This window comes from Pan troglodytes, chromosome 2 (genome assembly GCF_028858775.2).
Source record: "Pan troglodytes isolate AG18354 chromosome 2, NHGRI_mPanTro3-v2.0_pri, whole genome shotgun sequence".
Classification (NCBI taxonomy): Eukaryota; Metazoa; Chordata; class Mammalia; order Primates; family Hominidae; genus Pan; species Pan troglodytes.
Genome location: NC_086015.1, coordinates 8,012,230 through 8,029,798, shown reverse-complemented (window position 1 = coordinate 8,029,798; position 17,569 = coordinate 8,012,230). Strand labels below are relative to the sequence as shown.

At 38.5% G+C, this 17,569-nt stretch overlaps 2 protein-coding genes and 1 pseudogene across 2 annotated transcripts in view; all 3 read left to right on the top strand.

Moving 5' to 3' along the window:
• The window catches only part of SUMF1 (sulfatase modifying factor 1), a 636,667-nt gene that overhangs the window by 481,412 nt on the left and 137,686 nt on the right, over positions 1-17,569 (top strand). The gene's annotated exons all lie outside the window — the stretch shown is intronic.
• LOC134809424 (polyribonucleotide nucleotidyltransferase 1, mitochondrial-like) lies at positions 4,278-5,204 on the top strand. Its single transcript, XM_063805299.1, has one exon. The coding sequence runs from the start codon at positions 4,278-4,280 to the stop codon at positions 5,202-5,204; it is 927 nt and encodes a 308-aa protein (XP_063661369.1).
• On the top strand, positions 5,226-6,048 carry LOC134809425 (polyribonucleotide nucleotidyltransferase 1, mitochondrial-like; annotated as a pseudogene).

The following is a 17,569-nucleotide window of genomic DNA, read 5'->3' as shown; positions in this document are numbered from 1 at the left end:
TCTCTTTGATATATATCTAGGAATGAAATTGATGGATGATATGGTAACTATATTTAACTTTCGGATGAACTGCCAAACTGTTTTCTGCAGGAGCTACATCATTTTACATTCCCATCAGTAAAGTATGGGGATTCCAACTTTTCCACATCCTTGTCGCCATTTGTTATATTGTCAGTCTTTTTGACCATAAGCATCTTAATGGGCATGAAGTATTATCTGATTGTGATTTTGACTTTCATTTTCCCAGTAACTAATGATCTTGAGCATTTTTTAATGTGCCTATTGGCAATTTGTGTATCTTTTTGGAGAAATATTTAAACCTTTTGTTATTTTTTAATTGTGTTATTTGCCCTTTTTTTTACATTGTAAGCGTTCTTTGTATATTATGATATGTGATTTACAAATATGTATATATTGTTCAATTCCCACCTATGAGTGAGAATATGTGGTGTTTGGTTTTTTGTTCTTGTGATAGTTTACTGAGAATGAACACACACACATGGACACAGGAAGGGGAACATCACACTCTGGGGACTGTTGTGGGGTGGGGGGAGTGGGGAGGGATAGCATTAGGAGATATACCTAATGCTAAATGATGAGTTAATGGGTGCAGCACACCAGCATGGCACATGTATACATATGTAACTAACCTGCACATTGTGCACATGTACCCTAAAACTTAAAGTATAATAAAATAAAATAAAATAAAAAAATCTCTCTCTATATATAGATATTTGTATATGTTATTAGAGATATATCAGATATGATTATTAGATATATATAACTTACAAATATATACATCATATATGCAATCAGCTATTTGTGAACAATATATATTCACAAATCACGTATCAGATAATTATTTACAAATATTTCTTCCCAACTTTATCAGATATATAATTTGCAAATATTTTATTCACAACCTTTTTATGTACATTTAAATAAATATATATTTATTTTGTGCATATATTTTTATACATAAAGATTTAACTTGGTTTCTTTTTTTTTTTTTGAGACAGAGTCTTGCACTGTCACCCAGGTTGGAGTGCAGTGGCACGACCTCAGCTCACTGCAACCTCTGCCTCCCGGGTTCAAGTGATTCTTCTGCCTCAGCTTCATGAGTAGCTGGGACTACAGGCACATGCCACCACACCCGGCTAATTTTTGTATTTTTTTTTAGTAGACATGGAGTTTCACTACATTGGCCAGGCTGGTCTGGAACTCCTCAGGTGATCCACCCACTGTGGCCTCCCAAAGTGCTGGGATTACAGGCATGAGCCACCATGTCTGGCCTTGGTTTCTCTTTTTAATACGTGTGGGATTATGCTGTTTGTATTGTTGTGTAGATATCTTCCTAGGTCATTGTAGTGTAAGTCTTCCTCATTATTTTAAATTGCTGCATATATGTGCATAGATCATTCCCCTGATGCTAGGCATTTTGATGAGTCTCAATATTTTTACTATAATGAACAATGCTGTAATGAGCATCGTGTAGAGGCTGCTTTCTACACATGTGCAAGTATGTAGCATACCTTGAAGAGGAATCACTGAGTTTAAGGACATCTGCATTTCACACTTTAATGTACACTATCAAAATGCCCATTAGAAAGGCTGTACGAATGTACTGCTCTTCTAGCAACGTATGTGGGAATAACATTTCCTTGAATTCTGACCAACATTCAAGTTTAAGTATTCTTGCCTGTCTGATAAGCAAAAATGTTCCTGATGTTTTAACTTGGAAGAAATTATTTCAATATCATGATTTCCATAATTTCTATCATTTGGTGTTCTTATAAAAGCTATCTCTCATCTTATTCTGGAGATCTTTCCTTCACATAGGAACCTCTACATGACACAGAAAAGAAAAGATAGATGGGCGGCGAGAGTCTAGATTTATATTGTAGCTGTTATGCATGGTGAGGCCAGCTTAAGAAACACATGGCTTTTGAAAGACTTTCCATTGTATAAGGAGCAGACCAGACTTTTAACCACAATCCAGAGACTTTTAAGTTCACAAAGATACGGCATTTTATTTTAATAAAGCTATTGAGAGAGCTCCCTTTTCGAGTGACTTTTCAAATGCATCTTTTGTCAGCAGAGGGCTTTTATTAGCTAATGTAACCTTTCTGTACTCCATGTTAGCAGAGAGAGAAAGGAAATGTCCTTGGGTTCCAAATGTGGAAAGTTGTGCAGAGACTCTCAAGGAGAAAGAAGTTTTCCGCTTTCCAAAGCTGCATTTGTCACTCGCTGTTGTATCGTAACTGAAAGTAATGAACTTTCTGATGCTGCTGTCCAGAAGGTAAAGGTTTACAAGATTATGCCTCTAAACTGGCAATTGCATACACAGAGATCACAAAGGATTAAAATGTAGAGACCAAGTAAAAGTGTGAATTTAGCTGTGAGTGATAACTTGGAGAGACTCAGCTATAAAGTACCTGAAATGGGGGGAGTTAGGCAAGACCTAGGAGTGAGGAGTGAGAGTAACAGTCTTGGCTGTGGAACAGGGTAGCTAGATGTTTAGGGCTTAATCCGAGCCACTACTGATAATTAAACAGCATCGATAAACTGAAGGAGCATGGGGAAGGAGTATGGATTGTGGGCTCCGGGTGCAATTCATGTGGGGTGTCGGTGTTGTGGTTCCATTAATTAGTCGTTTGATGTGAGAGCTCAGTCGGTAGTGGAAGAGGCTGGTGGCAGGGGCTTTGACAGGTCTTAGGACACTGGGAAAATAGATTGAGATTCTAGAGCAGGGCTAGTGCAGTGTGGGATCTGAACGTGTTGTCAGGACTGAGCCCAGCCCTTTGATTACGGTCAACATAGTAGGAATGGAGAAAGTCACACCTAAATGGGAACCTGAACCAGGGCTTCATTTCAAAGCCCATGGAACAGATAGGGAAGGGTGACTAATGACTTTTCTGCTGTTGCAGACTGGCTTACAAACTGAGTAAGGCACAAAAGGAAGAACTGGTGTTGATAGCAAAGTGTCATCGGAGAAGGCAGGAAGGACACCCTGTCATACTGCCCGTTGGCTCCCCAGATATCACTATTTTTTTTTCCTCATCCTTGTTAGGAACTGGCAGGTAGTTGTGCTTGATGTCTATTAGACTTCAATTCAATTTTGAGGTCCATAATTCAATGGGGATAGATATAAAAAGGCTTCCTTTTTCATTAAAAGGGTAATTACCTCGTTATCAGAGTGCTGGAAAGATGAGAGCTTATGGATTTTTCATAAAATTATAAGTTTATAAGGAGTCGGATGAAGTCATCTTATTCTGTCCTCAAGCCAGGGACAAATCTAATTCACCCTTGATGGATGGGACATTGTTTAACAAGGATCTCTAGAGAATAAGCGTTGATAACTTTCAGTGTTTTGCAACCTTCAGTTGTGTTATTTCTTCTATCCTGTTGAATATATTGACACAGAATGGAAGTCCATAATTTTTTTGTTCTCTTTGGGTAGAAAGAATAGTGTTATAAATGTACTTCATTTTCATTATGTTAAAGAATACTTATCAAATGCCTTGTATGTGCTTGGTGCCAGATACAGCTGTGACACAGGGAGGAAGACAGACTTGATCCCTGCTGTCATTTAGTTGTGAGACTCATGAGGGATAATAACCAATAATCACATCAGTAAATGACTACAAATTGTAATAAGTGCTGTGAAGGAAACACTAAGGCATTGCTACAGAGGATAACAGGAGGAAGCTAAGACCTCACTGAGCCTGTGGCTCCGGCCGCTAAGCGATGGTCCCTTCTGTCTGCCAGGGTGGGATCGGGCACTCATCCAATTGCAGGTGCGAGCACTATTGAGTAGCACAGGGTCTCGAGCTGTGGGCATGGACTTGGGCAACAAGAAGTTAGAAATATCCTCTGGAAAGCTGGCCAGATTTGCAAATGGCTCTGCTGTAATATAGTCAGGTGACACTGCAGTAATGGCCACAGCAGTCAGTAAAACAAAACCTTCCCCTTCCCAGTTTATGCCTTTGGTGGTTGACTACAGACAACAGGCTGCTGCAGTAGGTAGAATTCCCACAAACACTCTGAGAAGAGAGATTAGTACTTCTGATAAAGAAATTCTTACACGTTGAATAGTAGATTGTTCAGTTAGACCTATCTTTCCAGCTGGCTACTTCTGTGATATACAGGTTCTGTGTAATCTGTTAGCAGTAGATGGTATTAATGAACTTGATGTCCTAGCAATTAATGGCACCTCTGTAGCCCTTTCATTATCAGATATTCTTTGGAATGGACCTGTTGGGACAGTATGAATAGGAATGGCTGATGGAGAATGTGTTGTTAACCCAACAAGAAAAGAAATGTCTTCTAGTACTTTAAATGTAGTGGTTGCTGGAGCACCTAAAAGTCAGATTGTCATGTTGGAAGCCTCTGCAGAGAACATTTTACAGCAGGACTTTTGCCACACTATCAAAGTGGGAGTGAAATATACCCAACAAATAATTCAGGGCATCCAGCAGTTGGTAAAAGAAATTGGTGTTACCAAGAGGACACCTCAGAAGTTATTTACCCCTTCACAAGAGATTGTGAAACATGCTCATAAACTCACTATGGAGAGACTCTATGCAGTTTTTACAGATTATGAACATGATAAAATTTCCAGAGATGAAGCTGTTAACAAAATAAGATTAGATACAGAGGAACAACTAAAAGAAATATTTCCAGAGTTCAATCTATATGAGATAATAGAATCCTTCAATACTGTTGCAAAGGAAGTTTTTAGAAGTACTATTTTGAATGAATACAAAAGATGCGATGGTCGGGATTTGACTTTACTTAGGAATATAAGTTGTGAGGTAGATATGTTTAAAACCCTTCATGGATCAGAATTATTTCAAAGAGGACAAACACCGGTGCTTTGTACTGTTACATTTGATTCATTAGAATCCAGTATTAAGTTGGATCGAGTTATAACAACTATAAATGGGATAAAAGATAAAAATTTCATGCTGCACTATGAGTTTCCTCCTTATGCAACTAATGAAATTGTCAAAGTCACTGGTATAAATAGAAGAGAACTTGGGCCTGGTGCTCTTGCTGAGAAAGCTTTGTATCCTGTTATTCCCAAAGATTTTCCTTTCGCCATAAGAGTTACATCTGAAGTCCTAGAGTCAAATGGGTCATCTTCTATGGCATCTGCATGTGGTGGAAGTTTAGCATTAATGGATTCAGGGCTTCCAATTTAATCTGCTGTCACAGGTGTAGCAATGGGATTGGCCACCAAAACCGATCTTGAGAAGGGTGAAATAGAAGATTATCATTTGCTAACAGATATTGTGGTAATTGAAGCTTACAATGGTGACATGGACTTCAAAATAGCTGGCACTAATAAAGGAATAACTGCATTACAGGCTGATATTAAATTACCTGGAATAGCAATGAAAATTGTAATGGAGGCTATTCAACAAGCTTTAGTGGCAAAAAGGAGATTTTACAGATCATGAACAAAACTATTTCAAAACCTCAAGCATCTAGAAAAGAAAATGGACCTGTTGTAGAAACTGTTCAGGTTCCATTATCAAAATAAGAAAAATTTGTTGGACCAGGTGGATATAACTTAAAAAACTTCAGGCTGAAACAGTTGTAACTATTAGTCAGGTGGATGAAGAAACGTTCTCTATATTTGCACCAACACCCAGTGCTATGCATGAGGCAAGAGACTTCATTGCTGAAATCTGCAAGGATGATCAGGAGCAGCAATTAGAATTTGGAGCAGTGTATACCGCCACAATAACTGAAAGCAGAGATACTGGTGTAATGGTAAAATTATATCCAAATATGATTTTGGTACTGCTTTATAACACACAACTTGATCAATGAAATATTAAACATCCTACTGCCCTAGGATTAGAAGTTGGCCAAGAAATTCAGGTGAAATACTTTGGATGTGACCCAGCTGATGGAAGAATGAGGCTTTCTCACAAAGTGCTTCAGTCTTCAGCTACAACTGTTGTCAGAACTTTGAATGACAGAAGTAGTATTGTAATGGGAGAACCTATTTCACAGTTATCATCTAATAATTCTCAGTGACCTTTTTAAAGAGAATTCTAGAATTCTATTTTTTCTAGGGTAATGTGCTATAGAGCAAAATTTTAGTAGTATCTTCCAATTTGTAGCTGTATATACAGTATAAATATATTCTAATTATTTGTATTAAAATGCTCATTTACATTTGCCAATTTTAAAATTCAAGAGTAACCCATATTCGCTTAATCTTATTTACATTATAAATCAAGAAATATTATTAAAAGTAAGTCATCCATACATCTTAGAAAAGATTACATACTTTTGTTTTTATAATTCTGAAATATATGAAAAAAACTTAGATATATGTCATATATGTTATTATAACAGATCTCTTCCTATATCTCATTTGTCGTCTTTATATACAGTAGTGACAATTTACCCTCAGTCATCCTATAGCTCACCTCTTTGCCCAACAACTTTACTTGCCTACGACTGTTCACAAACTGGAACAGGCCATATTCAAAGCCAGTGCCTATTTCTTCAGAATGGTTACTAGACATAGTGAGTTGAGGGAGCTAATCTGATAGACTTTTAATAATACGATGCCTTCCAAATTGGTTACAAAATCATGAACATAGTGGAATAAATATAAATGAGATTCTAACTAGGATGAGGTAGCAATTATGTATATTTTTCAAATTTACCTAAACATAGGAAAATTATTTACTTGTCTAATTGAACTAGGTCACTTTTTGAATACGTATATTGCTCTAATGTATGGAAGTTCTTAGTATAAGAGCTGGAGGAATCGTGACTTTCAGTTAATAGATGTTTGAAATAGATGTTTAGAGGTTACTGATACACATGTCAAGTTGTTCATTCCCATCATTTAAAATATCACCTTATAATTCCACACAAAAGTAAATGGTATGTGGACGTCATAATTTAGAATATGTTATCTTTTTAAAAATCTTATAAAAATACACCGGACTCAGTGGCACATGCCTGTAGTCCCAGCTACTTGGGAGGCTGAGGTCGGAAGATCACTTGAACCCAGAAGTTCAACACTGTAGTGTGCAATGATCATGCCTGTGAATAGGTACTTCACTCCAGCCTGGACAACAAAGCAGGACTCTAGCTCTAAAAACAGTTTTAAATCTCATAAAAAATAAGTAAATCTGGCCGGGCATGCTGACTTGTGCCTGTAATCCCAACACTTTGGGAGGGTGAGGCGGGTGGATCACCTGAGGTCAGGAGTTCAAGACCAGCCTGGCCAACATGGCAAAACCCTGTCTCTACTAAAAATACAAAAATTAACTGGGTGTGGTGGCAAGTGCCTGTAATCCCAGCTACTTGAGAGGCTGAGGCAGGAGAATCTCTTGAACCTGGGAGTTGGAGGTTGCAGTGAGCTGAGATCGCGCCACTGCTCTCCAGCATGGGCAACGAGAGTGAAACTATCTCAAAAAAAAAAAAAAAAAAGTAGGTAAATTTATGACTCAGGGCTAACTAGTTCATAAAATATTAAAAGTTTAGCTGGTTAAACCAAAGATTTTAAAGATATGTATATTTATATCAAACATTGATCATTTATCTATTGTGTGTAAAATAGCATGTTAGGCAATGTTGATATACGTTCTGAAATATTAAAGATTAATTGAAATTGAAAGATTAAATTAAAAAAAAAACCTCATTGAGATGAGTGATCAGGAAAGGCCTCTTTTTTAGATGTGACATATAACATGAGCCCGGAATTATAAAAGGAACCAGCCTTTCACAATCAAAAGAAGAACACTCCTGACAGTGGGAGCAGCATGTACAAAGGCCCTGCACTAGAAAAAGCATGGTATGTTTTGAGAATTTAGAGACTTTAGTATACCAGGAGCAGAGGGGTCAAGGAAGAAGGTGGCATGCCATGAGATTAGAGAAGTAAGCGGACAAATAATGCCTGATCTTATAGGCAATGGTGAGGGGTTTGGATTTTATTGTAAACGGAATGTCTTTAAAAGATCACTCTGGCTACTGTGTGGCAAATGAACTGGAAGTGGAAAAATCAGAACAGAGAGAGAGAGGTTAGGAGGCAGTCCAGGAACAAGATGTTGGTGGCTTGGACTAAGGTGGGGTCAGAGAAAGTGGATAGATGTTTTTGAGATACACTTAGGAGGTCTTACTGATGGTTGGATGTAGGGAAAGAGTAAAGAAAAGATACCAATTCAAGGCTGACACTGGTAAGATGATAGTTCCATCTAGTAGATAGAGAACAAGCAGGGAGGAACAAGTCTGTAGTGGGAAGGATGGGGGGTAGATGTTTACATTTGCACATGTTAAGTTTGAGTGGCTTGGGAGACCCAGAAATAGAACTGTTGATTCTAAGTCTGGAGTTCAGAGATGTCAGAACTGGAGAAATACATTTGGATGACTAAGTCTGTCAATGAGAATAAAAGCTTGGGAAAAGAATGAGATAAGGAAGAGGAGGAGAGAGAAAGAAAGAGGCCCAGTTGTGAACTTTGAGAAACTCTTAACATCCCCCCACAGCCTTGAGAACAATTGGCAGAGTAGAGAGAGCACCAGACTCAAAAGGGTGTGGGTTCTAATCCCATTTTAGTTTTAGACACTGACCTTGAGCAAGTAACTGCTTCTTCCTGAACTCAGGATCTACACTTTAAGGTAAAAATTATTCTCTTATTCTCTTCCATCACCAATATTCTGTAATTCTCTTGGTATTAGGCTCATTTTCCAATTACTTTGGACATATTCGTAACTCTCTTTACCTACCTTAAACTGTCATATCCAGAATACCCTTTTCTAATCATGATTTGAATTTTAGGTGCATTAAGTTAACATTCCTCTAAATCTTTCTCTTCTGCCAAATTGTGATTTTTTTTGTGGGGGTGGAGGGGCAGTTGTGCTTGTGCTTGTTGGCTTGTGCATTCCAATCCAATTTGGGCACAATGAGGCATCTGTGGCCCAATGGAGATTGGTATTGGTAGGCTTCCTTGTTCATTAAAAATGAACTTCTTTATTTTTGCCATTTCTGTTGAGCTCAATTTCCCGGTCTCTTTTAAATCAGCTTTAGAGATTTGAGGATTGCCAGTGGGGTGTGTTATTTGACCTCACTTAATATTTGTGTTTGGTTCAGATCATAAAGCAAACCAAATTGACTGCCTCTGCTCGGTACCCAATAGGACTTATAACCAGGCAAAATGTGGGTTGAAAGATGTATTCCCAATTGCAATGCAGTGGAAGTGTTTGTATTAAACAAAGTTTCAGAGAACTGCTTAAGGATCTCAGGGTGGTATGTGTTCTAGATATTTTTTTCTTAACAAATTAACACTGTCAAATTATTCAGGTTGAAATAATTTTTTAACAAAGTGCCTTTGCTGTCCTGTCACAGTGCTTTATTGCTAATTTTTCTCAGGAGATGATTCTCCCTGTTGCTTTTGCCTTTGTCTCACAATGTACCATCTGAAACTGCTAAGAAAGTTGGAAAAATTAAAAAAAAAAAGACTTCATGCTAAAAAAACCCCACACATTTCAGTGGTTAGTGAAAAACGATAGCTAAGATAGCAATTAGATGTCCTTTCCTTTTGACCTAATAAAGACTCTGAAACTGGCATTGGGTCATCTCAGCAAACACAATTATTATAGTGATGACTTTCCTCCTATTATAGGTGAGGGCTTGTTAGTAATTTATCTTTACTACATGTCCCTGTTTTCAGGATTCAAGCCTCTAGTCATGACTGATATGGTTATTAGAGACAAAAGAGGTTAGAGTAACTGAAAGCAATAATTCCTTGTTGCATCTTGGATTATTTGGCCAAATTAACAATGGTGTTAAATGCGTGATGCACTTAATGAATGTAGTGAGGTGTGAGCCAGTACCATGATTGTGCCCAGGTAAAATATAACATTATAAACCTGCTTTTGCATTTTTTTTTCCTTCACGGTCCTAGATGGAAACCCTTTCAAATTCTCCAAAATAGATTCAGCTGGGGGAAACTTCAATGTCTGCTTTTATATTAGATAAATATTCCCAAATTGTTACTTTGACTATATTATTTACCTTTCCCCTTTTCTATCTTTTGAGAGTTGAATTGTGCCCCTTCCCAAAAAGAATATGTCCAGTCCTAATCCCCAGTACCTGTGAATGTACCCCTATTTGGAGAAAAGGTATGTGCGGATATAATTCAGTGAAGGATCTCTAGATAAAATCATCGTGAGTTTACTGGGTGAACCCTAAATCCAATGACAAGTATCCTTATAAGAGGAGGAGAAGACATAAACAAACAGAGGATAGGATAAGGCCATGTGAAAACAAGGCAGAAATTGGAGTGATTTGTCTGCAAGTGAACTAACATCAAGAATTTCAAACAATCACCAAAATCTAGGAGAGAGTTATAGAATGGATTCTCCTTCAGAACCTTCAGAAGGAACTAGCCCTACCAACACTTTGGTTTTGGATTTCTGGTCTGTAGAAATGGGAAAGAATAAATTAATTTCTTTCTTTCTCTCTCTCTCTCTCTCTCTCTCACTCTCACTTTCTCTCACTCTGTCACCCAAGCTGGAGTGCAGTGGTGTGATCTTGGCTCACTGCAACTTCCACCTCCTGGGTTCAAGTGATTCTCCTGCCTCAGCCTCTCAAATAGCTGGGAATATAGGCAAGTGCCTATCTTTCTTTCTCCCTCCCTCCCTCTTTCCTTCTTTCTTTCCTTCTTTCCTTCCTTCCTTCCTTCCTTCCTTCCTTCCTTCCTTCCTTCCTTCCTTCCTTCCTTCGTCTCACTCTGTCACCCAAGCTGGAGTGCAGTGGTGAGATCTTGGCTCACGGCAACTTCCACCTCCTGGGTTCAAGTGATTCTCCTGCCTCAGCCTCTCAAATAGCTGGGAATATAGGCAAGTGCCATCACACCTGGTTGATTTTTATATTTTTAGTAGAGACAGGATTTTACCATGTTGGCCAGGCTGGTATCGAACTTCTGACCTCAAGTGATCTGCCTGCCTTGGCCTCCCAACATGCTGGGATTACAGGCATGATCCACTGCTCCCGGCCAGGAAGAATAAATTTCTATTGTGTTAAGTTTCCTAGTTTGTAGTAATTTGTTACAACAGCCCTAGGAAACTAATACACTACACTCTACCAATCATTCTGTAAGAGGCAGCACGCTGGAGTGAGAAAGACATTGGACTTCGAAAACAGCTTCTGAGCTTAATGCTTCTACCAGTAGCTGTGTGACCTTGAGTGTACTGCAACTCCACCCTGAGTCTCTGTTGCTTCATCTACAAAAGGGAAGGATGTGGACTTCCCTTTCAAGTTCTTTCTAGCTCTGTCCTTGCTCTCCCACCATAAAGAAACCCAGAAAATTGAACAAAATTTAAAATAATGATTTTTGGTTGTTGGACAACCGGTATTGTAGGACTGTGGCTCCTGAGAGAAGGACAACAGACAAGATAATTTCTAAGCTCACTCCAAGTTTAGCCTGAAGGTACTTTCTGGACTATGCCACAGAGAAATGAAACATAATCAAAGCCTAGCAGGACTTTTGAGTTGAAGGGATAAAATTGGAATTTGTGGAGAACAAAGTTACTGACATTTGTGGTACAGAGCACTAGGAGGAAAGAATTATGTATAAAAAATAGTTCCAGAAATATGCATAGGATTCTTCTTGAATTTTTGCTGAATGCTAAGATGTTCATGCAAATGGTGACGCTTCACGAGGTTGGGCAATGGAAGTGACTGGATAACTGTGAGCTAAACCTTTCCCAGATCTCACACAGGGCTGGGAGATGTTTAAGTTCCCACCACATTGGGAGACTGCACTGAACACCTCGTGCATTCATTAGAGATACCCAAAAGGGTAATGTCTCAGTAGGAGGACTAAATTAGCTCTAAGGTAAAGGCTACATTTGACTTATCTTAACAGATCATAAAAATAAGCCTTTAAAATCTCATTTGCAAGAAATGTTTACTGCTTGCCAAAATAACCTTCAACAGTCTTTAGAAGAAGATAGAAAAATCCAGATATTCAGCAACGTAATGTTCATAGTGTCTTTCATCTAATTAAAAAGTACTAGACACTCTAAGTAGCAGGAAAATATGACCCATAACCAGGAGACAAATTAGTCAATAGAATCAGACCCAGGAATAATAGAAATAATGGAATTACCAGACAAAGATTTTAAAACAGCCATGTAAATATGTATAGAGATTTCAATTAAAATATGGACACGATGAAGTGACAAATGAAAAATACAGAAAAAATCAAATGGAACTTCTAAACTGAGAAACACAGTATCAGGAATAAAAAAACTAACTAGATGAGGATAACAGTTAATTGGACCCTCCAGAAAAAAAAGATCAATCATATAACTTAAAGGCATAGTAGAAACTATCTGAACTAAAGCTCAGAGGAAAAATAAAGCTCAAAAATAATGAACAGGGCCTCAGTGACCCATGGGAACACAGGGTTCTAACATATGTAACTGGAATCCCAGAATGAAAAGATGGGACAGGAGATAGAAAATTAATGACTGAAAAATCCCCAAATTTGATGAAATCTGTAAACCTACAGATCCAAGAAGCTCAATGAGTCCCAAATAGAATAAGCATAAAAACACTATACTAATGTATATCACAATTACAATCAGAGATTGTTTAAAAGTCTTAAAAGCAGCCAAAGAAAAAGGCATCTTACAGAGAAACAAAGTAAGACATACCACTGATTTTTTGCTAGAAACAATGCAGTCTAGAAGATAATAAAATGGCATCTTTAATATCATGGGCAGAAAAAAATATGGTGACTTAGAATTCTATATCCCCAGTGAAAATATCCTTCAAAAGTGAAGGTAAAATGACGCTTTCAGACAAACAAAAGCTGAGATAACTCATTCTCAGCCTTTCTGCACTAGAAGAAAATCATAAAGAAAATTTCACTTCTCAAAAGAAGACATTTATGCAGCCAAAAGACACATGAAAAAATGCTTACCATCACTAGCCATCAGAGAAATGCAAATCAAAAACACAATGAGATACCGTCTCACACCAGTTAGAATGGCAATCATTAAAAAGTCAAGAAACAACAGGTGCTGGAGAGGATGTGGAGAAATAGGAATGCTTTTACACTGTTGGTGGGACTGTCAACTAGTTCAACCATTGTGGAAGTCAGTGTGGCGATTCCTCAGGGATCTAGAACTAGAAATACCATTTGACCCAGCCATCCCATTACTGGGTATATACCCAAAGGACTATAAATCATGCTGCTATAAAGACACATGCACACGTATGTTTATTGCATCACTATTCACAATAGCAAAGACTTGGAACCAACTCAAATGTCCAACAACGATAGACTGGATTAAGAAAATGTGGCACATAAACACCATGGAATACTATGCAGCCATAACAAATGATGAGTTCATGTCCTTTGTAGGGACATGGATGAAATTGGAAATCATCATTCTCAGTAAACTATCGCAAGACAAAAAACCAAACACCACATATTCTCACTCATAGGTGGGAATTGAACAATGAGAACACATGGACACAGGAAGGGGAACATCACACTCTGGGGACTGTTGTGGGGTAGGGGGAGGGGGGAGGGATAGCATTAGGAGATATACCTAATGCTAAATGATGAGTTAATGGGTGCAGCACACCAGCATGGCACATGTATACATATGTAACTAACCTGCACATTGTGCACATGTATCCTAAAACTTAAAGTATAATAATAATAAAAATAAAATTTCAAGATGAAGGAAAATGCCAGAGGGAACTTTGAACCTCAAAAAAGAATGAAGAGTGCAAGACATAGTAAATATGTGGGAAAATATGCAAGACTTTCTTTCCTCATGTTTACATTTCTTTGAAAAAATAATTTTCTTTTTAGCAAAAATAATAATGCATTGTGCGGTTTATAACATAAGAGTAAAATATGATAATAGCACAAAGGAATGAGGGAGGAATGGAAGTATTCTGTTGCAGTGACTTGGTTATTACATTATGTATGAAGTAGTATAGTATTATTTGAAGGTAGACTGTGAAAAAATTAAGATGCCTATTGAAATAGCCAGAGTACTAGTTGTATTATTGTAATGGCCTCCTAACTAATCTCCTTGCTTCTGTCCTTCTCAATTCAGCAGCCAACTTATATTGTATCATACCTCTGCTCAAAACTTTCTGAGGACTGCCCACATCAGAGCAAAAACTGGTGTTTTATCAATCCATATATAATTTGGTCCAAAACTGCTTCTCTGACCTCATTTCTAACCTCTGCCCCATCACTGTCTCTGCTGCAGACATGAATCCTGCTTACTGTTCTTTGAACATGGCTGGCAAGGTCCTTCCTCTCAGTCTTTGCTCTTGCTCTCTCTTTTCCACTACCACTCTTCTTCCCAAATATCTGGTTTACTCCCTTCCCTCCTTCAAATCTTTCAAACTTTGACTTTTCCTGTAATCTTCCATGAACGCCAATTTTAAATGGCAAGTCTACCATTTGCCCTTCTGGCAATTCCTATATCTCTTCCTGGCTTTATTTTATTTATAGTGCTTTTTATTTTCTAAGGTATTATAAACTTTACTTATTTGTTTAATTTATTGTCTGTCTCTGTCCCCAAAGTCTATTGCAACATAACCTTCACATGAGTAGGTGATTTTTTTTCCTGCTTAGTTCACTAATACATCCACAGGGCCTAGAATAGTGCCCAATATGTAGCAGGCACACAATAAGTATTTGATTGAATAACAGGATCCATGGCCAATAAAGCCTGGGAACTCCAGGAAGAGCACCAAGACTCCTCTTTGCTGTTGCTGCCCCTCCGTGTTTGTCTGTGAATGCCAGCATGTAGAGTATAGCCCTTTCCCTCCCCTGTCAGCAATTTCTGAGTCATCTCCCGGTCCTCAAGGCTGCAAAAAATTGGGAAGACATTCCTTAGCACAGAAAGAGAGACTTGAGAGTCCTGCTCTAGGCTTTTTATTCACCCTGACAAATGTAACAACCTGTTTTTGTCTTTAAAGCATTTGTGTGTCTGGTGTCTGGAAAGTAGCCACTCTGAGAAGGCCTTTTTTTTTTTTTTTTTTTTTAATTTCAAAGTGAACTTGTGGTCCTTTTTGGGTTTTGATTTTTATCTTTTGGAAAAGTCGGCGTCTGCAGCTGTGTTGCACTTGAGGCTTGGAATCTTTCATCCCTGACAGCAGGAGGATAAAAGGGGGCTTACCATGGTCTACTAAGGAGCCTTTCTTTAGCTTCAGGCAGCAGTGGATGTAAGCAAAGGCAAAATGACCACAAGGATCTTGCTTTTTCCTGGGGCTGGGGTTGAGGAAAGGATAGAGCCCATTTTGCCCTACACTAGTTAGTTTATTTTGCAGACACAGCACTTGTCTGTTTCCAAGTCTGCTTCTATGCCCCGTGGATGGAGTTCTGGTGGGAAAGCCCAGAGCACTTTGATTCCAGCCTCAGTCTTTGGCAGCCAAGTTCCCTTGACATCCAGGGCACTGAAAGGAAAAGTCAGTACAAGACAAATGGGCAGACGTTGAATGGTCTAAGGTAAAGTTTGAGACTAAAGCCTGCTTCGCTAGTCATGAAAAAGTATCTTTTAGGTCATGCTTTTGCACCATATCGAAGGTTAAAAGATTAGGTGGTTATTTGTTGTTTTAAGCTGGCTTTATCTTTACATATGTCCAGAAAATGAATAGCGGTAGTTTCCATTAGTAAATTTAATTTTCTTTTGAATTGATTATCAAAATAGCAGTGCTTCTCCATTTCCCTAACATATTCAGCATAGCTAACCTTCTAGATTTATTTCTGTAACGGTAGTGAATAAGGCTTTTCTGGGCTCAGGATTTTTGAGCATTTGCTAATGGTTAGACATGTTAGCTATTATGCCACTAGGCTACAAGCTAAGTTTTATCTTCTTTTCTTGACTCTTTCTTCTGTCTCCCAGTTCATTTCCTGGCATCCTGGAGGATAGCACTTTGTGAATTGGAAATTAAAAAGACAGGTTAAGCTGGGTGTGGTGGCTCATGCTTGTAATCCTAGCACTTTGGGAGGCCGAGGAGGGCAGATCACTTGAAGTCAGGAGTTCGAGACCAGCCTGGCCAACAGGGTGAATCCCTGTCTCTACTAAAAATACAAAAATTAGCCGGGCATGGTGGTGTGCACCTGTCCAAGTTTTCCCAGCTACTTGAGAGGCTGAGGCAGGAGAATCTCTTGAACCTGGGAGGTGGAGGTTGCAGTGAGCCGTGATCACACCACACCACTGCACTCCAGCCTGGGCAACAGAGCAAGACTCTGTCTCAAAAAAAAAAAAAAAAAGATGAGAAAAAAATCTGTGTTGATCTGTAGTTAGACAAGGGAAGAAGGGGCTTGACTAGAAAGTAAAGAATGCAATCAGGTTGGTGGCTAGGATAAGAGTGTTACCCATTGTGTCCCTTGCTTTAACTACCATCTTTCTTAGTTTACAATTAGAGATACTTTTATTTTTATTTTTATTTTTTTTATTATTATACTTTAAGTTTTAGAGTACATGTGCACAATGTGCAGGTTAGTTACATATGTATACATGTGCCATGCTGGTGCGCTGCACCCACTAACTCGTCATCTAGCCTTAGGTATATCTCCTAATGCTATCCCTCCCCCCTCCCCCCACCCCACAACAGTCCCCAGAGTGTGATGTTCCCCTTCCTGTGTCCATGTGATCTCATAGTTCAATTCCCACCTATGAGTGAGGATATGCGGTGTTTGGTTTTTTGTTCTTGCGGTCGTTTACTGAGAATGAGGATACTTTTATCCTCATAAGAGATTAGTTGCCCAAACAAGTTATGAAAGGTCTCAGATGATTTCAGTATACCTCTGATGCTTTAATTTTATTTTTAGACAAGATTCTTTTTTTTTTATAATTTTTTTTTTATTATACTTTAAGTTTTAGGGTACATGTGCACATTGTGCAGGTTAGTTACATATGTATACATGTGCCATGCTGGTGCGCTGCACCCACTAACTTGTCATCTAGCATTAGGTATATCTCCCAATGCTATCCCTCCCCCCTCCCCCCTCCCCACCACAGTCCCCAGAGTATGATATTCCCCTTCCTGTGTCCATGTGATCTCATTGTTCAATTCCCACCTATGAGTGAGAATATGCGGTGTTTGGTTTTTTGTTCTTGCGATAGTTTACTGAGAATGATGGTTTCCAATTTCATCCATGTCCCTACAAAGGATATGAACTCATCATTTTTTATGGCTGCATAGTATTCCATGGTGTATATGTGCCACATTTTCTTAATCCAGTCTATCATTGTTGGACATTTGGGTTGGTTCCAAGTCTTTGCTATTGTGAATAATGCCGTAATAAACATACGTGTGCATGTGTCTTTATAGCAGCATGATTTATAGTCATTTGGGTATATACCCAGTAATGGGATGGCTGGGTCTGGAGAGGATGTGGAGAAATAGGAACACTTTTACACTGTTGGTGGGACTGTAAACTAGTTCAACCATTGTGGAAGTCAGTGTGGCGATTCCTCAGGGATCTAGAACTAGACAAGATTCTTTTGGAAGCAGTGGACAGAAATCCAACTTACATTAACTTGAATA